The 27,887-nt window shown below is 42.2% G+C and overlaps 1 protein-coding gene across 1 annotated transcript; it reads left to right on the top strand.

Moving 5' to 3' along the window:
• The first annotated feature begins 8,945 nt into the window (after window positions 1-8,945).
• On the top strand, window positions 8,946-27,031 carry TRAF5 (TNF receptor associated factor 5). The gene is made up of 10 exons (XM_065401880.1): window positions 8,946-9,160; window positions 18,659-18,716; window positions 20,064-20,165; window positions 21,009-21,173; window positions 21,979-22,056; window positions 22,450-22,524; window positions 22,792-22,884; window positions 24,317-24,457; window positions 25,019-25,187; window positions 26,454-27,031. The coding sequence occupies exons 1-10, from the start codon at window positions 8,946-8,948 to the stop codon at window positions 27,029-27,031; spliced, it is 1,674 nt and encodes a 557-aa protein (XP_065257952.1).
• Window positions 27,032-27,887: the final 856 nt, after the last annotated feature.

Raw genomic sequence — 27,887 nt, 5'->3', positions numbered from 1 at the left:
TTTCAATTTTCTGTAAACATGTAAGCATTGCTGAAATGGAGGAGAAGCCTTCATGAAGAAAAGAGGTGTGTGAGGGGGGTGAATATAGTCTTAGTATTTTACCTTGCTAAAAGTAACGATCTTCAGATCTTGTGTGAATCTTAAAAATGCCTGAGGAAGGGAATATGTTAATTCCAGCAAAGTAGTTGGAAGCTGTCAAGGCTGTATCCCCACTTTGAACTTTAGGGTACAAATGTAGGGGCCTGCATGAAAACTGCTAAGCTTATTTACCAGCTTAGCTCTGGTCCGCTGCCACCATCTTAAGAATTCCCTCCCTGGGAAGCCTTGAGAAACCTTTCACCAATTCCCTGGTGAATACAGATCCAAACTGCTTGGATCTTAAACAAGGAGAAATTGACCCTTCCCCCCTCCTTCCTTTCACCAACTCCTGGTGAATACAGATCCAAACCCCCTTTGGATCTTAAAACAAGGAGAAATCAATCAGGTTCTTAAAAAGAAGGCTTTTAATTAAAGCAAAAGGTAAAAATCATCTCTGCAAAATCAGTATGGAAAATAACTTTACAGGGTAATCAAACTTAAAGAGCTCAGAGGAATCCCCTCTGTCTTAGGTTCAAAGTATAGCAAACAAGATAAGCACTCTAGTAAAAGGTACATTTACAAGCTGAGAAAACAAAGTAAATCTAAGACGCCTTGCCTGGCTTTTACTTACAATTTTGAAATAAGAGAGACTTGTTTAGAAAGATGGGGAGAACCTGGATTGATGTCTGGTCCCTCTCAGTCCCAAGAGTGAACAACCCCTTAAACAAAGGACACACACAAAAGCCTTCCCCCCCCCCAAGATTTGAAAGTATCTTGTCCCCTCATTGGTCCTCTGGGTCAGGTGTCAGCCAGGTTACCTGAGCTTCTTAACCCTTTACAGGTAAAAGGATTTTGGAGTCTCTGACCAGGAGGGATTTTAGTACTGTACACAGAGAGCTGTTACCCTTCCTTTTATAGTTATGACAGAAGCTATTGGTGAAATAAAAGAATGCTTTTCAGAAGGAGATAGAGACTAGTGTTGTTGAATTAATTAGCAAAGAGATTTATGAACGAGGTTTTGGATTTGACTTTAGATCACAATTGCATTTCTAATTAAATGTATTATTTCAGGTTTTTGTTGGTATTTTTATATCACTGATTTGTGTGTTTATGTATTGACGTTACTGGATACGACACAGCTATTGGTAGCCCATATGGGAAGAATTTATCTTGTTGTTTGATATTGTCTCCAAGTCTAGGTGAAGGAACTTTGTTTCAGGTGCATATGTGAGGGGTTGAAGATGGTGAAATTTGCGTTCTGGATGTGTTCAGAAAAGAGGTGTGGGCTCTGATCTGAATATGGGATTGGGTACTGGGAACTCCACAATCTTAATCTCAGTTCTGACATTGACTCCTGTGGCCATTAGGCAAATTGCTTAGGCCAAAATTTTCAAAAGTGTCCATTAATTTTCAGTGCTTTAAATATTTTTAAAATATTCATTCTGAGACACCTAGGGCCTGGTTTTTGCCCCAAACGCCCACTGACTTCAGTCAAATTGTGAGTACGTGTCATTTCTAAAAATTGGATCCTAGGTGTCGCAACTGAGGTCTGACAGATTAGTGGACACACTTGATAATTTGGACCTTAATCTCTCTGCCTCGATTTTTCTACCTGTAAATTGAGGCTATTAACACCTCTGACTCATGGGTGTTATTAAAATGACTTAATTAGTGTTGGTAGAGCACGTTGATTATGAAAAGCACTAAGTAGGTGCTAGGCATTGTAATAACCTTGTACTACAGAGTCATCCTCATCTCCACTGACAGCTTAACTTCAGTATCCAGAAAGATAATGAAGCAAATAATTAAGCAATCAATTTGCAAGCATCTGAAAGATAATAAGGTGATAAGTAACAGTCAGCATGGATTTGTCAAGAACAAATCATGTCAAACCAACCTAATAGCTTTCATTTACAGGGTAACAAGCCTTGTGGATAGGGAGGAAGCAGTAGATGTGGTATATCTTGACTTCAGTAAAGGTTTTGATACTGTCTCGCATGACCTCATAAACAAACTAGGGAAATACAACCTCGATGGAGCTACTATAAGGTGGGTGCATAACTGGTTGGAAAACCATTCCCAAAGAGTAGTTATCAGTGGTTCACAGTCAAGCTGGAAGGGCATATAGAGTGGGGTCCCGCAGGGATCAGTTCTGGGTCCGGTTCTATTCAATATCTTCATCAATGATTTAGATAATGGCATAGAGAGTACACTTATAAAGTTTGTGGACAATACCAAGATGGGAGGGGTTTCAAGTACTTTGGAGAATAGGATTAAATTCAAAATGATCTGGACAAACTGGAGAAATGGTGTGGAAAAAAAATAGGCTGAAATTCAATAAGGACAAATGCAAAGTACTCCATTTAGGAAGGAACAATAAGTTTCACACACACGAAATGGGAAATTACTGCCCAGAAAGGAGTACTGCAGAAAGGGATCTGGGGGTCATAGTACATCACAAGCTAAATATGACTGAACAGTATAACACTGTTGCAAAAAAAGCGAACATCATTCTGTGATGTATTAGCAGGAGTGTTGTCAGCAAGACATGAGAACTAATTCTTCTGCTGTACTCCACGCTGATTAGGCCTCAACTGGAATATTGTGTCCAGTTTTGAGAACCACATTTCAGGAAAGATGTGGACAAATCAGAGAAAGTCCAGAGAAAAGCAACAAAAATGATTAAAGGTCTAGAAAATATGACCTATGAGGGAAGATTGGAAAAAAAAATTGGGTTTGTTTAGTCTGGTGAAGAGACAACTGAGAGGGGACTTGATAACAGTTTTCAAGTACATAAAAGGTTGTTACGAGAAGAAGGGGGAGAAATTATTCTTCTTAACCTCTGAGGATAAGACAAGAAGGAAGCAATGGGCTTAAATTGCAGCAAATTCAGTTTAGGGTGGACATTAGGAAAAACTTCCCAAGTATTAGGGTGGCTAAGCACTGGAGTAAATTGCCTAGGGAGGTTGTGGAATCTCCATGATTGGAGATTTTTAAGAGCAGGTTAGACAAACACCTGTCAGGGATGGTCTAGATAATACTTAGTCCTGCCATGAGTATAGGGGACTGGACTAGATGACCTCTCGAGGTCCCTTCCATTCCTACGATTCAGTGTTACATAGAGAGGTTTAGGAATAGCTGTGGCTGTAACTCCAGTGTGTTTTCATAACACTGATTATATTCGTTCTGTAGGCTTTCTGTTTCAAGCCTTGACCTTTCTCTCTTGAGTGTATTTACCAGTAACTTTATTGGCTGGAAGCTATTCTTCTATTTACTTTTCTGTGCTAAGGTTTATTTGATATTAAACTGTACCATGCTGGAGACCTCTGGCTATTTTTGCTTAGAGACTTCTTGTTGTGTTTTTTGTTGATTATTTTTAGTTTGGTTAACATTTTTCTTATTTAATTTGATGAGATGAGTGGACTGTAATGCCTGCATGTTGGATAATTTCCTGTGTTGGCTGTAAATATCTCTTACTTCAGGGGGTTTCAAATGTTTAGAGACTTCCATATGAGGAAAAATTGAAAAGATTAGTTTAGAGCAGTGTTTCTCAACTTTTCCAGGTTGGCCACCGCTTATTTTAAGTAAATAAATAAATAAATAATCACATTTGCTATAAAAGTAAGAAAAAATGTTTCTGTTACTATATTAGACCCCACAAACTTAGAAGGTTGTGGCCACCCCAAATTTATTTTTGAAATGTTATTTTCCTGGCGTATAGGAAATGTGATAAAATTTTCAGCCCCTTGCTTTCCTTTCATTGCCCACTGGTTGAGAAACACTGGTTCAAAGGAGACCTTAAAGAGGTATATAAAATACTGAACGGCATAGATAAGCTGGGCAAAAATATTACAAGAGAAGATAAATACAACGGTACAGTTAATGTAAAGGCCACAAATTTTTTTAAAACTCATACAAAGAGGTGATGGTGCTTTTTTAACACAACATACAATTAATCTGTGGAATTCATCACCATTAAAGGTTGCTCAGTCCAGGAGCATAGTAGGATTCAAAAAAGCATTGTGGAAGTACATAGACGAGAGGGGTTAAAAAAGAGAAAAGTTTCAGGGCACTCTAGCCACTAACTGAAGGGGGTAGTAATTAGTGGCAGAAAAGCAAAATTGTCCCTGATCAAGGTTTCAGTGCCAGAGAAGTAGGAAGTCCATTTTCAGAGGGGAAAGGATCAGCAATTGTAAAATAAACGGAGAGAAATGGAAAATTGCCCCTGGGTTGAAACAGAAGACTGTTCACTGGGGGGTGACTAAACAGAACAATCTGCAAGGGTGGTTTTGTACACAAGCAGTTCCATATGTACAATATATATATTCTGTCTGGATTTACTGTATACCAGTGGTTCTCAAACTGTGGATTGGGACCCCAAAATGGGTCAGGACCCCATTTTAATGGGGTCACCAGGGCTGGCTTAGATTTGCTGGGGCCAAAGCTGAAGCCCGAGCCCCACTGCTGAGGGCCAAAGCCAAAGCCCAAGGGCTTCAGCCCTGGACAGCAGGGCTCAGGTTACAGGCCCCATGCCTGGGGCTGAAGCCCTTTGGCCCCCTGCCCGGGGCAGCAGGGCTCAGGTGGGCTCAGACTTCAGTCCCCAATCCTGGGATCGTGTAGTAATTTTTGTTGTCAGATGGGGGTCACGGTGCAGTGAAGTTTGAGAACCCCTGCTGTATACTAAAGCTTTTTGCTTGTGTAGTGTTATTAGGGCTTATATCCCCTATGGGTTGCAGCCATTATATGATGCCTGATTGGAGACACTTGTGTAAGTCTGACATTCTATCTAAATGAAGGCAAAGGGGGTGAGACCACATCTGGAGTATTGCGTCCAGTTTGGGGGCCCCCCAGTACAGAAATTGGAGAGAGTCCAGCGAAGGGCAACAAAAATGATCAGGGGACTGGAGCACATGACTTACGAGGAGAGGCTGAGGTAACTGGGCTTGTTTAGTCTGCAGAAGAGAAGAGTGAGGGGGGATTTGATAGCAGCCTTCAACTACCTGAAAGGGGGTTCCATAGAGGATGGAGCTCGGCTGTTCTCAGTGGTGGCAGATGACAGAACAAGGAGCAATGGTCTCAAGTTGCTGTGGGGGAGGTCTAGGTTGGATATTAGGAAACATTATTTCACTAGGAGGGTGGAATGGGTTACCCAGGGAGGTGGTGGAATCTCCTTCCTTAGAGGTTTTTAAGGTCAGGATTGACAAAACCCTGGCTGGGATGATTTAGTTGGGGATTGGTCCTGCTTTCAGCAGGGGGTTGGACTAGATGACCTCCTGAGGTCCCTTCCAACTCTAATCTTCTATGATTCTATGAGATGAATTTGGCACTTTAAATGTAATGTAAAAATCAGAAGTAGGACACTGACCTGGGACGAGAATGAAAATGTTTATCGTGAAATTCATTGTTTTTTTAATCTCACACTCTTATTTGCCTTTAACATTAAATTTTAAACTTTTGGTTAATTGTATCTACTGAACCTGAGCTGGAAAGTGGTATGGTAGTGTCTCCGTTTTCTATAATAGTATAGCCACACTAGAGGGGCTTCTCGGGTCAGAATTATGTTGCAGAATTGAACACATCAGTAGTGGTATATCATTTATTGCAGTAGTCAAATTATTAGAGATTATGTTTTGGGCCCAGTCCTACCCCCACTGAAGTGAATGAAAAGACTCCCAATGGCTTCATAGGATCTGGATTCAGCCCTTTAAGAGCTGCTTGTGCCGGTAAGAATTTCATGAAAACTCAAAGAACAGCGAAAATACACAAAATATATCTGAACAGAAAGTGGTTAAGGGGTAGGGGATAACTGTGGAAGAGAAATAATGTGCCACAAAACAGCCATAAAAAGGAATCCTGCCAACAAGATATGATAGAAGTAGGGCTGTTGATTAATCACAGTTAACTCACATGGTTAACTCACGTGATTAACTCAAAAAAATTAATCATGATTAGAAAAATCAATCGCAATTTAAAAAATTAATTGCCGTTTTAATCGCTCTGTTAAACAATAGAATATCAATTGAAATTTATTACATGTTTCTGGATTTTTTCTACATTTTCAAATATATTGATTTCAATTACAACACAGAATACAAGTGTACAGTGCTCATTTATATTATTTTTTATTCCAAATATTTAAAACAATGTAAAACTTTAGAGCCTACAAGTCCACTCAGTCCTACTTTTTGTTCAGCCAATCGCTAGCACAAACAAATTTGTTTACATTTATGGGAGATAATGCTGCCCGCTTCTTATTTACAATATCACCTGAAAGTGAGAACAGGCATTTGCATGGCACTTTTGTAGTAGGCATTGCAAGGTATTTACATGGCAGACATGCTAACCATTCGTATGCCCCTTCAACCACCATTCCAGAGGACATGCTTCCATGCTGATAATGCTCATTACAAAAAATCACGTATTAATGAAATTTGTGAATTAATTCCTTGGTGGAGAATTGTATGTCTCCTGCTTTGTGTTACCTGCATTCTGCCATATATTTCATGTTATAGCAATCTCAGATGATGACCCAGCACAAGTTGTTTGTTTCAAGAACACTTTTACTGCAGATTTGACAAAACACAAAGAAGGTACCAATATGAGACTTCTAAGGATAGATACAGCACTCGATCCAAGGTTTAAGAATCTGAAGTGCCATCCAAAATCTGACAGGGATGAGGTGTGGAGCATGCTTTCAAAAGTCTTAAAAGAGCAACACTCTGAGGTGGAAACTACAGAATCCGAACCATAAAAATGAGAAAATCAACCTTCTGTTGGTGGCATCTGACTCAGATGATGAAAATGAACATGCATCGGTCTGGCTCTGCTTTGGATCGTTGTCGAGCAGAACTTGTCATCGGCGTGGACGCATGTCCTCTGGAATGGTGGTTGAAGTATGAAGGGACATAGGAATTTTTAGCACATCTGGCACGTAAATATCTTGCGACACCAGCTACAACAATGCCATGTGAACGTCTGTTCTCACTTTCAGGTGACATTGTAAACAAGAAGTGGGCAGCATTATCTCCCGTAAATGTAAACAAATTTGTTTGTCTGAGCGATTGGCTGAACAAGAAGTAGGACTGAATGAACTTGTAGGCTCTAAACTTTTACATTGTTTTATTTTTGAGTGGAGTTATTTTTTGTACATAATTCTACATTTTTAAGTTCAACTTTCATGACAGAGATTGCACTACAGTAAATTGAAAAATACTATTTCTTTTGTTTTTTTTTACAGTGCAAATATTTGTAATGAAAAATAAATATAAAGTGAGCACTGTACACTTTGTATTTTGTGTTGTAATTGAAATCAATATATTTGAAAATCTAGAAAACGTCCAAAAATATTTAAATAAATGGTATTCTATTATTGTTTAACAGCATGATTAATCATGATTAATTTTTGTAATTGCTTGACGGCCCTGGACAGCACCTAAGATCTTGGCTGAGTTTCTTACACACTGATATACAGTAAGATAACTTGTATATCGGTGTTGCCCTAAAGACAGTGCTGTAAAAGAAAAGTAAACACTTTAATTACCTTACCATAAACCATGTTTGCATGAGTTAATTGTGCTCTACGCTATGAGTAAGGAAGAAGATGAAAAATGACCAACAGTGTGTGTTGTGAGTGAACTTGTAACTTAAATGTAGGTTAATATGACAGGTGTTCTACGGCTACACACATCCCATAACTAAATGTATTTAATTAGGTTAACATCACTAAGTAAACGTCACTGTTGTTCAGTAAACAGCAACGTGAGCAGAAAAAAAATAAATTCTTATGTATGTTGAGTCTTAAGGAATGGAAATTACACTGGTTCAAGGTAAGGATTTGCTATTATCAGTCCTAGACCCGTTGGAAAAATGTATTGCTAGACCGAGGGACCTGTGACAGATTTAAGGTCTGGTTTTTTTTTCTTTGTGAACCATTTAGGCTGGAAATTAATGGTGTATCTATTTCAAACTCTGGCAAAACTGAGAGAGAAAAATATGAAGTTACTGTTCTGATTTGCAGTCTTGCTTTTCTCCCTACTTCTTTTCAGACATGACTAATGCAGTTAATAACATACAAATAACTAAAGTCAGATTTTGAAAAATAGAATTCTAGCTTTCTGGTGTAAATCGGTGATCAATCAGAAGGAGAAGTATCGGGCCCCCAGTCTTTGACCTCTGTCAAATCTGTACTTATGGTTAAGTCATCATTCTTTCTTCCAGTTGCTGTGAACCATGGTGAGACATTACTCTTTTTGAACTAGTTTAAATGAATTAGTAAAGCTGTGTGGGCTCAAATCCAAGGCATGTTTATTACTGTATGTAGAGTTTTGATGCCTGGGACTTGTAGGACCAAGTTGCACCTAATTGAAGTCTGTGGCAGTTTTGCTTGAAAATAACAGGAGTACTTGTGGCACCTTAGAGACTAACAAATTTATTCTAATAAATTTGTTAGTCTCTAAGGTGCCACAAGTACTCCTGTTATTTTTGAGGATACAGACTAACACGGCTGCTACTCTGAAACCAGTTTTGCTTGAGTAAGGATTGCAGGATCTAGCATGAGAACTAGGGAAAAGTAACCTCCTTTCTGTTGGGGAGAAATTTTCAGACCGTGAACCTCTTCACAATCATAAACATTGGTGCTAGCTCTGAAATAAATTATTCATTATTCTGGAGTGCCTTGATATTTTTTGTACTGCTGTCTAGTAACTGATCCTGCATTCTCATCTGAAATCTGTATTGAAGTCTACGGCAAGAGAATGAGTCCAAAAACACGCTACTGTTCATCTTGCAAACTGTAGTAGAGGTGATTTTATGATCATAAAAGTACTTAAATTGAAACTCTTTGTCCTTGGCTTTCTAGTACAGCTTCCATGGCCTCTGAAGAACTTACTGGTCTCTCAAACAGCTTCGCACGCCAGAATTCCACCAGCGGCATTTCTCTAGACTTTGAACCTGACACTGACTACCACTTCATTGAAACCTTAGACGAACGGTACAAATGTGCCTATTGCCACTTAGTCCTTCACAATCCTCACCAGACAGGATGTGGTCACAGATTTTGCCAGCATTGTATTATTTCTCTGAGGTAAGAACAATACAGTTCTCTCTCTTCCCTCTAAAAATAATTTCCTCCCAACAATTAACAATAGTCAACATCTTTCGAAAGTCAATAGCAAATGCCATAACAATATTAAAGGACTTAATCCAAAGCCCGTGGAAGTCAGCAGAAAAATTCATTGACTTCAGTGGGCTTGGGCTCAGTAACAAACCTCATAACAAATCATATGAGATGATGCTATGCGTGTGTAAAAGTATGTAGTCTCTGTTGGTGTAGCACAGAGGTGGGCAAACTACGGCCTGCGGGACCGTCCTGCCTGGCCCCTGAGCTCCGGCCGGGGAGGCTAGCCCCCGGCCCCTCCCCAGCTGTCCCCCCTCCCCCGCAGTCTCAGTGCGCCGCACGCCAGTGCTCTGCCCACTGCTCCTGCTGGGCAGTGCAGCGGCATGGCTGGCTCTGGCCGGGCAGTGGGGCTGTGAGCTCCTGCTGCTCTGAGAAGCATGGTAAGTGTGTGTGTGGGGGGGTTGGATAAGGGGCAGGGAGTCCTGGGGGGCAGTCAGAGGACAGGGAGCAGGGGGCGGTTGGATGGGGCGGAGGTTCTGGGGGGGGGTAGTCAGGGAGCAGGGGGCGTTGGATAGGCGTGGGAGACCCGGCGGGGTTGTCAGGGGGCGGGGGTGTGGATAGTGGTCGGGGCAGTCAGGGGACAGGGAGCGGGGGAGTTGGATGGGTGTGGGGTCCCGGGTGGCGGTTAGGGGCGGGGGTCCCGGGAGGGGGTGGCCAGGGGACAAGGAGCAGGGGGGGTTGGATGGGGCGGGGGTTCTCAGGGGGATAGTCAGGGGGTGAGAAGTGGGAGGGGGCGGATATGGGGAGGGGGCCAGGCTGTTTGGGGAGGCACAGCCTTCCCTACCTGGCCCTCCATACAGTTTCGCAATGCTGATGTGGCCCTCGGGCCAAAAAGTTTGCCCTCCCCGGTGTAGCAGGTTGGCAATGTTAGCCTGAAACACTCCAATCTGGTAGCAGGTGTTGATCAGGCTGTAGGAAGGCTTAAGTTAGTTCTGCTGGCTCACGGAGACTGGCAGCTTGCTACCCCTCTGAGGCGTTCTCTAAACATAAATGTTATATTGATCTAATTAAATCGGTTTAGAAACTGGTGTGTGTACGCAGAAGGGGGAGGTGGATCAGTTTACCTCAGATTCTGTATCGATTTAACAAATCTATTTAACTCTTGTGTGTAGACAAGACCTCAGCTATACGGGAGACTGGAAAGAATCTAGGGGGTGAGTGAGTCTTGAGGTAGGCAACCCTAGGAGTGGTCAAACCCACACAGTACGATTGAGCTGAACTTTATACTTTATTCTGGTTAATTTCTCTGTGTCATAACTATAAAGGGAAGGGTAACAGCTCTCCTGTGTACAGTACTATAAAATCCCTCCTGGCCAGAGACTCCAAAATCCTTTTACCTGTAAAGGGTTAAGAAGCTCAGGTAACCTGGCTGACACCTGACCCAAACGACCAATAAGGGGACAAGATACTTTCAAATCTTGTGGGGGGGGGGGGGAAGGCTTTTGTTTGTGCTCTTTGTTTTGGGGGTTGTTCGCTCTTGGGACTGAGAGGGACCAGACATCAATCCAGGTTCTCCACATCTTTCTGAACAAGTCTCTCATATTTCAAACTTGTAAGTAAACAGCCAGGCAAGGCGTGTTAGTTTATCTTTGTTTTCTCAACTTGTAAATGTACCTTTTACTAGAGTGTTTATCTCTGTTTGCTGTGCTTTGAACCTAAGGCTAGAGGGGGGTCCTCTGAGCTCTTTAAGTTTGATTACCCTGTAAAGTTATTTTCCATCCTGATTTTACAGAGATGATTTTTACCTTTTTCTTTAATTAAAAGCCTTCTTTTTAAGAACCTGATTGATTTTTTCCTTGTTTTTAGATCCAAGGGGGTTGGATCTTGATCCACCAGGAGTTGGTGGGAGGAAGGAGGGGGGATGGTTAATTTCTCCTTGTTTTAAGATCCAAGGGGTTTGGATCTGTATTCACCAGGGAATTGGTGAAAAGTTTCTCAAGGCTTCCCAGGGAAGGGAATTAGCTTTGGGAATGGTGGCAGCGGACCAGATCTAAGCTGGTAGTTAAGCTTAGAAGTTTTCATGCAGGCCCCCACATTTGTACCCTAAAGTTCAGAGTGGGGAAGCAGCCTTGACATGGTGGCAGAGCGGTGGGATCATTTTAAACCAAAAGCCAGTAAGATTTTTTTTTTTCCTCCTTTCTAGCTGCTTGGAAAGCAGAGCTGAAGGTAGATGCATATCTTATCTCTCCTTGCCTGAAGGCAGAGGTGTTAAGTTTTTTTTAACAAGGGTCTTTGTTAAGAGAAGGGTTCAATCAGTGAGCAAACAGCTGGTAAAAGGAATTTACAAGCTGAATTGTTTTTTTTCTTTCTACTCCGGGATAGCCAGTTAGTTAGTCTCTGTTACCTCAGCAGCAGCCTGAGATGAGTGCATCCCAGTTTCAGTCAACTGCAGAGGGGTGTGACCCAGCACAAGAAAACAGGAAAATGAGTACCAGTGATGTAGCTAACAAACTAGAACTGGCCAGACTAGAAGCAGAAGAAAATGAAAGGAAACATCAGAGACTGCTTCAATTAAAAAAACTCGAGAAAGAAGCTGATGAGAGAGCTATGGAGCAGAGAGAAAGAGAAGAGAAAGCCAAAGAGGAGGCCCACAAGAGAGCTATGGAGCTGAGAGAAAAAGCAATGGAGCATGAACTGGAATTAGCACGGGCTAGGCCAGGTACACCAGCCAATCCTAGCAACCCCTCTCCAGGTACCACTTCCCATCCCAGAAAATTCCCCACCTACAAGGCAGGCGATGATACTGAGGCCTTCTTAGAAAATTTTGAAAGGGCCTGCCTTGGATACAGCCTCACTACAGACCAGTACATGGTAGAGCTGAGGCCGCAGCTCAGTGGACCCTTAGCAGAGGTGGCGGCTGAAATGCCTAAGGAACACATGAACAGTTATGAACTTTTTAAAAACAAGGCCAGACTCAGAATGGGGCTAACACCCGAGCATGCCCGTCGGCGGTTCAGAGCCCTAAGGCGGAAACCAGACGTGTCATTTACCCGACATGCCTACCACATTGACAAAAATTGTGATGCCTGGGTATCAGGAGCAAATGTTAAATCTCTGGAAGATCTGGTTTCCCTAGTAAAAATGGAGCAGTTTTTAGAGGGTGTTCCTGAGGAAATAGAAAGGTACATCCTAGATGGGAAGCCCAAAACTGTAACCGAGGCGGGGGAGATTGGAGCCAAATGGGTGGAGGTGGCAGAAAAGAAAAAAACTAGTAGCAGTTGGAGTGAATATCAGAAGGGGCAAGCCGAAACAAAACCTTACCACCGGGGACAACCCAAGGCCCCACCCACATCCCAAGGGAAACCCCAGACGCCTTCTCACCCCACCACACCAGTCTCCACCAACCAACATCGCCCCGGTGATACCTTAGCAGGGTGATGTTTTAAATGTAATGAACTGGGACATATAAAGGCTCACTGCCCCAAGAACCCCAACCGATTATAGTTCATTACACCACAATCACACCAAAGATCCCCAGACCCAGATGCCTCTCTCGTACCCTCGGAGCGAAGGGAAACCTTGAGAGTGGGCGGAAAGAAGGTTATCGCTTGGAGGGACACTGGGGCACAAGTGTCAACTATCCACCAATCCCTAGTGGACCCCAAACTCATCAACCCGGAGGCTCCAGTGACAATTCAACCCTTCGTGTCACAGTCTGTAACCTTGCCTACAGCCAAGTTGCATGTCCAGTACAAGGGCTGGTCAGGAATGTGGACTTTTGCAGTCTATGACAATTATCCCATCCCCATGCTGCTGGGGGAAGACTTGGCCAACCATGTGAAGCTAGCCAAGAGGGTGGGAATAGTCACCCGCAGCCAGGCTAAGCAAGCTTTCACCCCCATCCCTGTTCCTGAGCCGTCCACCAGGGCCCCGTCTGTGTTACCAGAGACCCAAACAAAGGTGGTGGAACCGGATCCCCTGCCAACGACTGCAACAGCCGTAGTGGATCCAATCCCAGAGACCCAGCCAAAGCCAGTCCCAGAACCGGAACTGGCAACGCAACCAACACCAGAACCATTGCCAGCACTGAGTCCAGCGCTTGCAAACCCGTCTACAACTCCAACGCCAGAGGGCACCAGCGAGCCTGAACTTGCGGAAGCAGCAGATAACCCTACCCAATAGGCTCAGCCAGAGCCTGAGATACCACATAGTGCACCAGCGGACAGCGGATCACAGTCAATGGAAACAGCCCCAGCACCTGCATCGCTTCCAGAGGGACCAAGCCCCAGTCCACAGTCCAAGGAGGAACTGATGTCTCCAGCATCAAGGGAACAGTTCCAGGCCGAGCAGGAAGCAGATGGCAGCCTTCAGAAAGCTTGGGCGGCGGCACGGAGCACCCCACCGCCTCTCAGCTCTTCTAACCGATCCCGGTTTGTTGTAGAACAAGGACTTTTATACAAGGAGATTCTTTCTGGTGGGCACCAGGAAGACTGGCATCCTCAAAGACAGTTGGTAGTTCCCACTAAGTATCGGGGAAAGCTCTTGAGCTTAGCCCATGATCATCCCAGTGGCCATTCTGGGGTGAACAGAACCAAAGACCGGTTGGGGAAGTCCTTCCACTGGAAGGGAATGGGCAAGGACGTTGCTAATTATGTCCGGTCTTGTGAGGTGTGCCAACGAGTGGGAAAGCCCCAAGACCAGGTTAAAGCCCCTCTCCAGCCACTACCCATAATTGAGGTCCCATTTCAGCGAGTAGCTGTGGATATTCTGGGTCCTTTCCCAAAGAAGACACCCAGAGGAAAGCAGTACATACTGACTTTCATGGATTTTGCTACCCGATGGCCGGAAGCAGTACCCTTAAGCAACACCAGGGCTAAAAGTGTGTGCCAGGCATTAGCAGACATTTTTGCCAGGGTAGGGTGGCCCTCCGACATCCTTACAGATTCGGGAACTAATTTCCTGGCAGGGACCATGAAAAACCTGTGGGAAGCTCATGGGGTGAATCACTTGGTTGCCACCCCTTATCACCATCAAACCAATGGCCTGGTGGAGAGGTTTAATGGAACTTTGGGGGCCATGATACGTAAATTCGTAAATGAACACTCCAATGATTGGGACCTAGTGTTGCAGCAGTTGCTTTTTGCCTACAGGGCTGTACCACATCCCAGTTTAGGGTTTTCACCATTTGAACTTGTGTATGGCCGCGAGGTTAAGGGGCCATTACAGTTGGTGAAGCAGCAATGGGAGGGGTTTACGCCTTCTCCAGGAACTAACATTCTAGACTTTGTAAGCAACCTACAAAGCACCCTCCGACACTCTTTAGCCCTTGCTAAAGAAAACCTAAAGGATGCTCAGGAAGAGCAAAAGGCCTGGTATGATAAACATTCCAGAGAACGGTCCTTCAAAGTAGGAGACCAAGTCATGGTCTTAAAGGCGCTCCAGGCCCCTAAAATGGAAGCGTCGTGGGAAGGACCATTCACGGTCCAGGAGCGCCTAGGAGCTGTTAACTATCTCATAGCCTCCCCCACCTCCAACATAAAGCCTAAGGTATACCATGTTAATTCTCTTAAGCCCTTTTATTCCAGAGAATTAAACGTTTGCCAGTTTACAGCCCAGGAAACAGATGACGCGGAGTGGCCTGAAGGTGTCTACTACGAAGGAAAAAGGAATGGTGGCGTGGAAGAGGTGAACCTCTCCGCGACCCTTGGACGTCTGCAGCGACAGCAGATCAAGGAGCTGTGCACAAGCTTTGCACCAATTTTCTCAGCCACTCCAGGACGGACCGAACGGGCATACCACTCCATTGACACAGGTAATGCTCACCCAATTAGAACCCCACCCTACCGGGAGTCACCTCATGCCCAAACTGCTATACAAAGGGAGATCCAGGACATGCTACAGATGGGTATAATCCGCCCCTCTAACAGTGCATGGGCATCTCCAGTGGTTCTAGTTCCCAAACCAGATGGGGAAATACGCTTTTGCGTGGACTACCGTAAGCTAAATGCTGTAACTCGTCCTGACAACTATCCAATGCCACGCACAGATGAGCTATTGAAGAAATTGGGACATGCCCAATTCATCTCTACTTTAGACTTAACCAAAGGGTACTGGCAAGTACCACTAGATGAACCCGCTAAGGAAAGGTCAGCCTTCGTCACCCAGGCAGGGGTGTATGAATTCAATGTACTCCCTTTCGGGTTGCGAAATGCACCCGCCACCTTCCAAAGACTTGTAGATGGTCTCCTAGCGGGATTGGGAGAATCTGCAGTTGCCTACCTCGATGATGTGGCCATTTTTTCTGATTCATGGACAGAACACCTGGAGCACCTGGAAAAAGTCTTCGAGCGCATCCGGCAGGCAGGACTAACTGTTAAGGCTAAAAAGTGTCAAATAGGCCAAAACAGAGTGACTTACCTGGGGCACCAGGTGGGTCAAGGAACTATAAATCCCCTACAGGCCAAAGTGGATGCTATCCAAAGGTGGCCGGTTCCAAAGTCAAAGAAACAGGTCCAATCCTTCTTAGGCTTGCCCGAATATTATAGGCGATTTGTACCACACTACAGCCAAATCGCCGCCCCGCTGACAGACCTAACCAGAAAGAAACAGCCAAATGCAGTTCAGTGGACTGACGAGTGTCAAAAGGCCTTTAACCAGCTTAAGGCGACACTCATGTCTGACCCTGTGCTAAGGGCCCCAGACTTTGACAAACCGTTCCTAGTAACCACAGATGCGTCCGAGCGGGGCGTGGGAGCAGTTTTAATGCAGGAAGGACCGGATCAAGAATTCCATCCTGTCGTGTTTCTCAGCAAGAAGCTGTCTGAGAGGGAAAGCCACTGGTCAATCAGCGAAAAGGAATGCTACGCCATTGTGTACGCGCTGGAAAAGCTACGCCCATATGTTTGGGGACGGCGTTTCCAACTACAAACAGACCATGCTGCGCTACAGTGGCTTCATACCGCCAAGGGGAATAACAAAAAACTTCTTCGGTGGAGTTTAGCTCTCCAAGATTTTGATTTTGAAATACAACACATTTCAGGGGCTTCTAACAGAGTGGCTGATGCACTCTCCCGGGAAAGTTTTCCAGAATCAACTGGTTAAAAATTGTTCTTGGAATGTGAAACATATTGTTAGTTTTTATATAATCAGTAGTACGTCTAAAGGTGCATGTGTCTTATTAACTCTGTTTTCTCCTAGAGCTCCAGGAAGAAATCACAGCCAGTGTGGAACCGGCTGTCCAACACTATCTGTGATTTGGGGGGCGTGTCATAACTATAAAGGGAAGGGTAACAGCTCTCCTGTGTACCGTACTATAAAATCCCTCCTGGCCAGAGACTCCAAAATCCTTTTACCTGTAAAGGGTTAAGAAGCTCAGGTAACCTGGCTGACACCTGACCCAAACGACCAATAAGGGGACAAGATACTTTCAAATCTTGGGGGGCGGGGGGAAGGCTTTTGTTTGTGCTCTTTGTTTTGGGGGTTGTTCGCTCTTGGGACTGAGAGGGACCAGACATCAATCCAGGTTCTCCACATCTTTCTGAACAAGTCTCTCATATTTCAAACTTGTAAGTAAACAGCCAGGCAAGGCGTGTTAGTTTATCTTTGTTTTCTCAACTTGTAAATGTAGCTTTTACTAGAGTGTTTATCTCTGTTTGCTGTGCTTTGAACCTAAGGCTAGAGGGGGGTCCTCTGAGCTCTTTAAGTTTGATTACCCTGTAAAGTTATTTTCCATCCTGATTTTACAGAGATGATTTTTACCTTTTTCTTTAATTAAAAGCCTTCTTTTTAAGAACCTGATTGATTTTTCCTTGTTTTTAGATCCAAGGGGGTTGGATCTTGATCCACCAGGAATTGGTGGGAGGAAGGAGGGGGGATGGTTAATTTCTCCTTGTTTTAAGATCCAAGGGGTTTGGATCTGTATTCACCAGGGAATTGGTGAAAAGTTTCTCAAGGCTTCCCAGGGAAGGGAATTAGCTTTGGGAATGGTGGCAGCGGACCAGATCTAAGCTGGTAGTTAAGCTTAGAAGTTTTCATGCAGGCCCCCACATTTGTACCCTAAAGTTCAGAGTGGGGAAGCAGCCTTGACACTCTGTTATAATAAAACCAAACCCCAGGAAGGGGAGAAGTATGGACTCTACTCAGTGTGTGGACAGTGTTTGAAAGCAGACTGGGAATGGCACCTATTCCCATTGGGCTAAAGGTACATATGTCTCAAGATACAATCTGCCATTTGGGGATCAAGGAGTGTGTACGTACATGTGTGTATGTGTCTGGGTTTTCTTTTCGTTGTTGTTTTTTTTAAAAGGTCCCTGGTACATTTTGTATTGGTGGTGGTGAGGAACATAAGGTCTTTCTGGCAATTGCAAACAAAGTAAATCATGTTGTGGGTCTGATGCAGTTGTTTTCAGATAAAATGTTTGAGCTTTTATACTATAGAATATGACAGGTGAGAGACCATCCAGCAGGGTGATTGAATGGGCTTAAAACTCCTGTCTGTCACCATAATATCTAGGTGCCTGTTGTTATTTGCATTAAACAAACAATCGTTTATATTGGTGGTTAGACTGATCCCGCTCTCACTTGCACTGGTGTGACTCCATTGACTTTAATGGAGTTATAGCATTATAAATCTAATATGAGATCAGAATCAGTCCGATCCTGCAGTCAGCTCACAGAGGTGAAAGGGTCTATTGACTTCATGGGGGGCTCATCACAGGTAAAAGGGGTTCGTTCACCCACACAGATCTAATTGCACAGTGGGGATACATTGATATATGGCCCTTATATAACTGAAGGTTGGAGTTGGCCATGTGGGCTTCACTGAAACTTTGTTGCACAGATAGATGTCAGTATCGTTAAATATACTTTTTAATGTTTCATATTTGGTTCTTTCTCTTTTGGATTGTCACTCCTTGGATAATATGTCATTAGGTATTTTCTTTCTTGCCCTTTCTTTTTAGTATTTCTGATACTTGATGAGATAGTTCAGGACATTTAAAAGGTCTCAAGCATGAAAGGGAAGGCATTGCTTGAGTTACGCAAAGGATAATAATCCTTTCACCTACACTGTGAGGTTTTTCCCAAATACAACATCATTTGCCAGCAATATATAGTCATGGGGTAATAAAATTATGTTAATTAAAAACAGATTTATTAATAATGGAATATTTTTTTCTCATACTAAATGCAATTCCTACTTAATCTGAGGGTAGAACTTGGCTTTATAATTCTTAGCATAATCCATTTTCAAAGTGTTATTCAAACATTTAATCCCCATATGCAGTATTAAAAATTAGCAAGGTGCATTATGGGGCTTTTCCCACTTGTCACTGAAGCATCTGATACTGGCCACTAGGATAATGAAGTTGATGAACCAATGGTTTGAATCAGTGTGGCCAAGCCTATATAGAAGGAATTAAGCATTCTGTGAATTAACATTTTTCTGCCTTTTTTTTATTTATTTAGAGAATTGAATGCAGTACCCACCTGTCCTGTAGACAAAGAAACAATAAAAGTGCAGGAGGTAAGAAAAGGAATAATTCTGGTAGTTATGGTTGCTCGGACATCCAGCCTGTAGGGGGAAGGGCCTCCAACAGAAGAGTAAGATAAAGTAGGGACGAAGGCAGCTCTCAGCCTTTAAATGAGCAAGGGCACTGTCACCTTCATCTCTGGAAACAATGTGCAAGGAAGCTCTGTATTTGATGATGTTTTGTTGGTGAAGTAAGACACTAATGCCTTATAGCTGGAGCTTTTACCTTACACTCCACTGAATTGTTTCAAGCTAAAGTCATCTTAGTACTTTGTATTGGGAGTCCTGCCTGAAACCCAGTGGTATGTGGCCTATACCTACAGATTTGGTGGACTGGACTCATGTCTCTGGTCTTGAAATGTATGTACAGCAGAGAATAGTTTTCTTATTCTTTTTAATCCCTCCTATTCTGGTTATTTAACAGTACTTCGTTTTAACATAATCTGCCACCTTGCCTATTTTCAACGTAACTCATTAATCCTGCACACTTGGTTTTTGTTGGTATTCTTTTTTTGGGGGAAAGGTCACACAATGGCTATTTTTTAAGCCACGTTCTCTTTGGAATATATTTATTTGGCCCAGAGTGTGAGCATGAGCCCTCCCTGTACCCATGTGTTTCTGCCAGGGTGCATTCCCAGTGGATTTCACATCCCCCACCCAGCAAGGAACTTGGGTATCAGGTTGTGCCCGTCATTCCACATGTTAGGGATGTTGTAGGTATTTCACCCACCATTTTATTCAGTGGATTCACCCTCCTTTTACTGTGTGCACGAGTTGTGGTGGCAACAGTAACACAAAAAGAAGATTTGGGACCATTAATATAATAGTAATACTTTGTGCTTGTTATAGTGCTTCTCATTTGAAGATCTCAAAAGAAGGCTGACAGTCTGCTCTGAGAGCTTAATTTGGCTCTCATACAACAAGTGGAAGATGCTTATGAGCAATGCATTGTATCCCCTCCTCCCAGAAGCTAAAAGCATCACCTCTACAACAGCTTCAGCCCAATGCAGGTCCTAGAATGAAAGATCAAGGTTAGCCTCAATCCCAGGTTTCCAAAGCTGCAATACAATAGGTAGCTCAATGCATAATCCATGTAGTCAGCCCGTTTTTATTTCATGTTCAAAGCATCTCACTGTTGTTCTTAGTCTCCTGGTATTGTCAGTGATTTCCTTTTACCGCTATTCTCAGTGTATGTTTTCAGCATGACATTGTTTGGAACCACACTAGCAGCTGGAGTGGACGCCTCTCATTTAAAAGATTTCTTGTGGTAGGTTGCTGTCCTTTGTGTTCTTAATGATGCAAGTTCGTATATTTTGTGAATGTACGTTGCTTCCTTTGTAGGTGTTCAAAGACAATTGCTGTAAAAGAGAAGTTCTCAACTTGCAAGTATTTTGCAAAAATGTTCCTGAATGCAATTCAAAAATAATTCTGGGACGGTATCAGGTTAGTGTTAAAATATCTTTATACATATTGGCCCAAATTCTGAAGTCTTTAGTCAGTCAAAACTTTGACTTGTCATAAATTAATTTGCTCTTTCCCCTTTAAACTATTGTCATTAGTTTTCAGAGTTATTACAGCATTGAGATTACTGTAACTAGAGTTTGGCCTAAGTACATACATCTTGATTTGACCTATTCAGTGTACTACTATATGTAAATATGAAACTTAAATACTAAGCCGAACCTGTTGCAGTTGTAAGTTCACATCCGTTATATTTTAAATAATTGGCTTAATAAGGACTCCTGTTAACACACATCCTTTCTCTTTGTGACAATGTCTCTGTCTTTCAGCTGACTCAGTAAGACAGTACTACACTGGGTCACATTCAGAAGGTTTTCTCTGCTCCTAGGAGAGCGAAAAACAGTAATTTTGTTAAAAAGAAAGTTTAAATTCTGTAAAAACTGAGAGAAAGGAGACTCAGACATGTCGATGCCATGGTGATGGACAATCGATGAGAACCTAGAGAAAGAAGTATTGTTGCTGCTTGCCAATATAAATTGTTTCAGTTTGGCTCCTGTTTGAGATATTAACTGGATAAGGAGTGGAAATCAAAGCAAAGATTCTCTGACGCTTCAGACCTTTCTCTGACTTTAATTATGAGAGCCATTACTGGGAAAGTGTTGTTTTGGTTTTCTTTAAATAAACCTATGTAGTGTCTTAATATCTCTAGCAGGCACTTTGGTATTTAAGTAAGGGCACAATTAACCATAATTCTAGCCTACTCAATGCATTCTACACTCATGTGACTTTTAAAGTATGATGGTGTTTTGTTGTTGCATGGCACAGGATCACCTGCAGCAATGCTTATTTGAAAGTGTTCAGTGCACTAATGATGAATGTCATGATCAAATTCTTCGGAAAGATTTAAAAGATCACCTAAGTCTGCACTGTAAATTTCGAGAAGAAATATGCCAGTACTGTAATCAATATGTGGTTTCAATTAATTTAAAGGTAAGATAGCGAAAGATTTCCTAAAAGTTCAACTGTTTAAATTACTGTGAAAAAAGTTCCAAAGTTGCTGTGAGGTTTTATACTTATGAAACAAAATTCATTTAAGTATCTGAAGAACATGTAATACATGTATTTTAAAACAATATTGATAACTGTAGGTACAAAGTTGGATTCAGTTCCGCATACATCTGTTCCCTTTAAAAATACTTTTTAAAAATAATTAATATTTTTAAAAATATTTTAATATTTTTATTTCTGACAAATTAGTAAAAAATTTTGTGCGCATGCTGAAGCCAATGGGCCAAATTTATCTTCTCAGTCCGTGGAATTACACAAAGGACAAATTTGGCCTCAAATGTCTAGATCTGGTTTTTGAATATTTCAGCCAAAATGATTTAGTTGTTTCCGAGATCCAGGCTAGGGAAAAGTATATTGTTTTGCTCATATTAAAAAATTCTGGCAATATTTCCTTTGAGAGGACCTAGGACGCTATGCACGTTTTTGAGGGTTGAATTAAGGTTGCACAAGCAACTTTTAATTCTGGCATTTCCTAACTATTGAATGCTTGATTTTTGCAACCATAACATTCTTTTAATGTTGTGTGTGTGTGTGTGTTGGTGTGTTTGTAATTATTTTCTGAATGCCAACAATTGTGTGTTGATGTACGTATGTGCTGCTGTGCAGAATATATATCTTGCGTATTCCTACTTGCATTCACTGTATGATCTTTAAAAAAAATGAGTTATTCATGTATAACAAGTCTGGTGTATAAGCCATTCCTAATCAATCTTTTTTCCCCCCCCAGAACCATGAGAAAAATGAGTGTCCTGATTTTCCTGTGCCTTGTCTCCACAACTGTTCTCAGATAATTCTGAAAAAGGAGGTATTATTTGTTTTATCACTTACTGTAAGTTGGCAAATTGTATCATTTTGTGAAAACTAGAACTTGCATGGTAGGCCTCACTGGTCCACATTTGGTATGAATTTGCTTCATTTCTCTAGTTTTCCTACTTTTGTTTGTTCCTAAAATTGATACATGACCTTATCAAAGCATATCATAGGAACGTGCTATGCTTTGCAGAGCTTTTGCACATTGCATTATTGTAAACCATCTGTCTTGTTTGTTGATACTGATTAATCAGTCTCTATTGTATGTGACAAATGGTATCTTAACATCACTTTGGCCTTTTTGCACCCCTTATGCAGGAGTTTAGGTTCAATGAATGTATTATTCAGTAATTTTATCACTACCTATTTGTTTTGTTAATATTTGCAGATGGATAAGCACTTCTCTGTGTGTCCTGAGGCAGAAGTAAATTGTCCCTATAAACAATATGGCTGTCCTGTACAGGTACTGTAATCTAGACCTCCATTTGTACTGTGATTGCAGTTTGCCTCCAAAAGCACTAAAGGCTGGTAGCCTAAGTAACTATTTTTCTGTCCTATATTTCTCACAGTATCTTTCAATGTGATTTAAGATATCAAAGTAAGCAGTTGGAGCTGTTCATCTGTTTTTGAAGCATGCAAAGAAACATTTAACCACTTGCCCCAATAGAATTTTCTATTAACAGGTCTGTTTATCTTCCTTTATTTATTTTTTTTACCCTCCTGCCCCCAGATTAAAAGAGGAAAGCTTGCAGAACATGAGAATGCTGCTCTGAGGGAACACATGCTACAAATTTTAGACAAGAATTCCAAATTGGAAGAACAGGTAATGAACATATATAATGAACACTCTTCAACAGTTTTTAACTGGTAAAAGAAAAGTCCAGGTTGCACATGTGTTGGGATTGGCCCAGCCTCTTCTTTAAAGAATATTAAGCTTTTCATCCCACATTTTTCAACCCAGTCAGAAACCCTTTCCAATGAAGCCAATAAGCTATCGGGGGTTCTCAAACTTCATTGCACTGTGACCCCCCTTCTGACAACAAAAATTATTATATGACCCCGGGGGGGTGGAGCCCGAGCCCTGACGTCAGGAGGGCCAAAGCCAAAGCTGCACCATCCTGGGTGGGGGCGCCGAAGCCCAAGGGCTTCAGCCCCAGATGGGGAGCCTGTAACCTGAGCCCTGCCACCCAGGGGTGAAGCCCTAGGGCTTCGGCTTAGGCCCTGGGCAGTGGGGCTTTGGCCTCGGGCCCCAGAAAGTCTAATGCAAGCCTTGGCGATCCCATTAAAATGAGGTCGCAACCCACTTTGGGGTCCCGACCCACAGTTTGAGAACCACTGAGCTAGATTGAACCCCCACCCCCGCACTGCACCCTTGTGTATTCACTGCCACCGCTCTCCTTGCTGTTCTTCACCCCACACTCTCCCTTTGGGGGGAAGAGCTGTGGACATGGCATCCTAAGTTTTGTCTAGGGGTTCCATAGTAGACTGGCTGGGAGGTAGCAAAGATAAAGGTTCAAGGGATAGGTGCCTCGGGGATTCCCAGGCCATGCCCTGTTTACAGGCAGCACCACCCACTATCTGCAGCCCCTTTCCTCCCAATGGAGAGGAAGTTGCAACCACCTTGGAATGCACAGCGACCAGCTGCTCTCTACCCCCCAAGAGATGTTCCACTGTTTGGGACACAGCACCTGGGGTTTGTATCAGCAGAAGCAGATATAAATCTCCGAATGAATTCAGACCAATGTCTGTGTTTATTTAAAAACAAAGGAGCAAAAACTGTAGAATTCTGAATCATTTACTATGTAGCACATTACTGCAGTATTTGGAGCCAGTGCTTCCCCCTAACTCATCTGTTAGACTGACTAGGTGCCAATAATTTTAGTGCAATGCATTTTTAATCCATCCTAACACAGTTTGGTTCTCTGTCTCCCTCTAGGTGCCACAAGTACTCCTGTTCTTCTAGTGGCTAGGTCTCCTACAGCATTTGAACTAAAAAATCTGGTTCTTTAGCTAAGCCAATAAAAGCTCATGGTTTTTACACACACAGGCAGGGATTCCATCCCCACCACTGCCCCATCCAGGGATTTTGGGTTAACGTTTTGAAATAGGAAAATAGTTGCTATATCTAGCTATGTTGGTGCAGTCACATCAATAAACCTTTCCAGGTGTACCTATATAGCTTCCATACATTTTAATCTATTTCCTTTATGCTTTGGATAGTCTTGAGTTTTCACTCTTCATTTTCCATTGTTTAGATATCTGACCTATATAAGAGTTTGGAATTTAAAGAGATTAAAATCCAACAGCTAGCAGACACAGTTAAAAAGTGTGAAAAGGATTTCAGACAGTTTACACAGCTGCTTGGTAAAAACAGCAATTTGATGGTAAACACCCAGGTGAGATATTTATCTTTCTGACAAATTGCTTTTTTATGGCCTGGAATACAATTATCCAGCAATAGTTTTGATGTCAGGACAATAGCAAACACCAGCTTTCAAAGCCATTTATTGCATGAATTTGGATTAATCTCTGGAGTGCACTGTGCCCCATATATGGATTTAAATCACTATTGTTTTTTAAAATAAAATACATACAGCCTTCCCATTATAATTAATATGGGAGTTCCATGGGAATTCGACCAGAGTAAGGCATGCTGAATAAGACTCATAGGACCAGTTTCCAATTTCAGTTATGCTGATGTAAATTACAGTAATCAAATCAGTTGAAATGAAGGTAATAAATGGTGAATGGTAATGAATTAGAAATTGATTCTTAGTGAATGAATGTTGAATTAATCATGAGGAAACATTTGAAGTATTCCAAAGGCAAACAAGGATATTCTTGAATGTAATATGTAGTCAATATTACTATTGTACAAAGACATTTTAAAATCTGAAATGAAATGATTAATTTTATTAATGTGTGTTCATTCCCCTACTCCTGCATTAAACTTGAAGACTCTTGCCAGTCATATTGATAAATCTGCATGGCTGGAAACACAAGTGAGGCAGCTAATACAAATGTCAAACCAGCAGCAAAGTAAATTTGACCTGAGGCCACTGCTGGAGACTATTGAAAATATAAAGCAGAAGATTGCCTTTATGGAGACATATGACCAGCGTTTAGGTATGCTCATATTTTTTTGTTTTGTATTTTTTGAGTAAAAACTGGTGTTACTAGAGGCTGTGATGTTATCAGTTTAGATCACTTCCCCATCAACTTGTTTGCACACATTAGCCTGGTGAGGCTCTTCAAGATGAACCTCAGCCTTAACAAAAAGCTTAACCAAAACGATGTTGTTGTTTCTGTGATAAATGTCCTTGATATTCATGGATAACCGGTGAACCTTTGCAATAACTTGCACTGAATTGTGCCCTCTGTCCACCCTTCTTTTACTGACCAGAGTTCTTGGTGCACAGCCCTTTAGGTGACCATGTTTGTAACTGCAGTGGCAGTTATCAAAAAGTGTAATCATTCTACAGTGAAGTCATTCTAGGATTCTGAAGTTAAAAACATTAGTCTGAGAGTGTCAGGGTAAATTTACTACAGGAAGATGACACTTTTTGGTAACTTCCACTGTACTTATGCTGCTATTGGTTACCCTGTTGTTTCCTTAAATTCCAGTGGGCTGCTTTTGTTGTCGTTGTTGTTAGGTCAGGTTCAGGAAATTTATGTACAAAAGGGTTCTATGTAAGCTGTTTTTGTGGTGCAGCCTGTAATGCTCTGCTATTGTAGGACACATGGGGCTTGGTTCTCCTTTCACTTCTATGGTGTTATTCCTCACTCTCACTTGTGAGCTCAGAATTAGGCCCCATAGTGTCAGGTTATTTTTCCTGCTACAACCTGAAAATATTAGCAGAAACTATTAGAATAATTAGTGGCACTCATTGTGCTGGAGAATGCAAAGATGACACTCCATTCTTGAAAGCTGTGAATTTAACTGACCTAGAGGAATTATGAAAAGAACCTGGAACACGACTGTTTTAATTACAAAGAAATGCTTTTAGAATAAATGACTAGAAGACAGATGTGTGTTTCCGACAGATCTGAACCAAAACCTCATATAGCTAAACACACCCAAACTTGAAGGAAGTTGGGATCCAAATCCAAAGTTTGCATCTCTGTCACATCTCTAAGATGCATGTGTGTCTGCAGTCTTCAAATGGGGGAATTAAGAGGATTCTCTTGACTCAAAGTATGTTAATGGCAGCAGACTCACTGCAATGGCCAGTGCCACAAAGTTAATTGTCTTATGTAGTTCCTGTGATTCCCCAGTTATTTCTAAATGCTGGGCTCTAGCCACTTAGTTGTTACTGTCCCCTCGTCTGTAATTCACTTTGTCTCAATGACCATTTCCCTTAACTGGATGTTTCGTGTGTCTTTCTTCCCCAGTTGTTTTGGAAGGCCAGTCCACTGAACATGATGTTCACATCAGTATTCACAAAGCACATCTCAATAAAAACGAAGAGCGGTTTAAGCTTTTGGAGGGCACATGTTACAATGGAAAACTAATCTGGAAAATCATGGACTACAAGATGAAGAAAAAAGAAGCCATGGAAGGCCGCACTGTCTCTATATTCAGCCAGCCTTTTTATACCAGCCGCTGTGGATACAGGTTAAGTGCAAGAGCATATCTGAATGGGGATGGCGCAGGAAAAGGGACGCATGTCTCCCTATACTTCGTAGTGATGAGAGGGGAGTTTGACTCGTTGCTACCATGGCCTTTCAAGCAAAAAGTTACACTTATGCTTCTGGACCAAAGTGGGAAAAAAAATCACATTGTGGAAGTCTTCAAAGCTGACCCTAACAGCAGCAGTTTCAAAAGGCCAGATGGAGAGATGAATATTGCCTCTGGATGCCCAAGGTTTGTGGCGCACACTGTGCTGGAAAATGTAAAGAACACTTATGTCAAAGATGACACTTTGTTCATGAAAGTTGTTGTGGATTTAACTGACCTAGAGGAATTATGAAGTACCTGGAAGACATGACTGTTTTAATTATAAAGAAATGCCTTCTCGGTGACTATTGGCCAATTTCATACAACAGTGAATTGCCACTAGTCCAACTATATTTTTGACTGCATAATAGCTACTGAGTTGCCAAAGCACCAACCTTTCTTTCTTTTTTACTTTTTCAATACTGTATTTAGGGGATCCGTAAGTCCAATTTGATGGTGTGAACTAGACCAATGTATTCAAACCAGTATTTTGACTCTTCAATATATTTTGGGAGTGAATGCTTGGCTCACATCTCAAGACTGGCATTTTAAGATGAAACTACAGTAGGCCCTTTGGAACCCAGGCAAATTTGTGGTTCCAGTCACTTATAAACATCGATAGGGCTCCCATCATAGTGGTGTCTAGGTGCATTTCTTGTGATTTTGCGAGGGAATCATTTCAACACTGCCTGAATATGAAGAGATGAATCCTGATCCCAGCAGCACCCTGACTTTTTTAAAAACCGAGGGAGAAAAGCTGAGCCAGGTAGGAAAAACCTAGCCAGGAATTTCAGAGCTCCTAGTTATCCAGAAAGTCTGGATGAAGATGTCTTATAGTTCTGGCCTGCTTACTCAGCTGTGCTGAGCACCCACAAGTCCCAGTGATGTCATTAGTGTCCCCTATGTTCCTGCTCAGTGCTTTGGGCCAGATCCTGACTTCATAGAATGTCAGGGTTGGAAGGGACCTCAGGAGGTCATCTAGTCCAACCCCCTGCTCAAAGCAGGACCAATCCCCAGATTTTTGCCCCCGATTTTGAAATGGCCCCCCCAAGGATTGAACTCACAACCCTGGGTTTAGCAGGCTAATGCTCAAACCAGTGAGCTATCCC

Source organism: Emys orbicularis, chromosome 3, assembly GCF_028017835.1.
Source record: "Emys orbicularis isolate rEmyOrb1 chromosome 3, rEmyOrb1.hap1, whole genome shotgun sequence".
In the NCBI taxonomy this organism is placed as follows: domain Eukaryota; kingdom Metazoa; phylum Chordata; order Testudines; family Emydidae; genus Emys; species Emys orbicularis.
The sequence above is the reverse complement of the archived record's forward strand: the minus strand, read 5'-3'. Positions and strand labels throughout refer to the sequence as shown.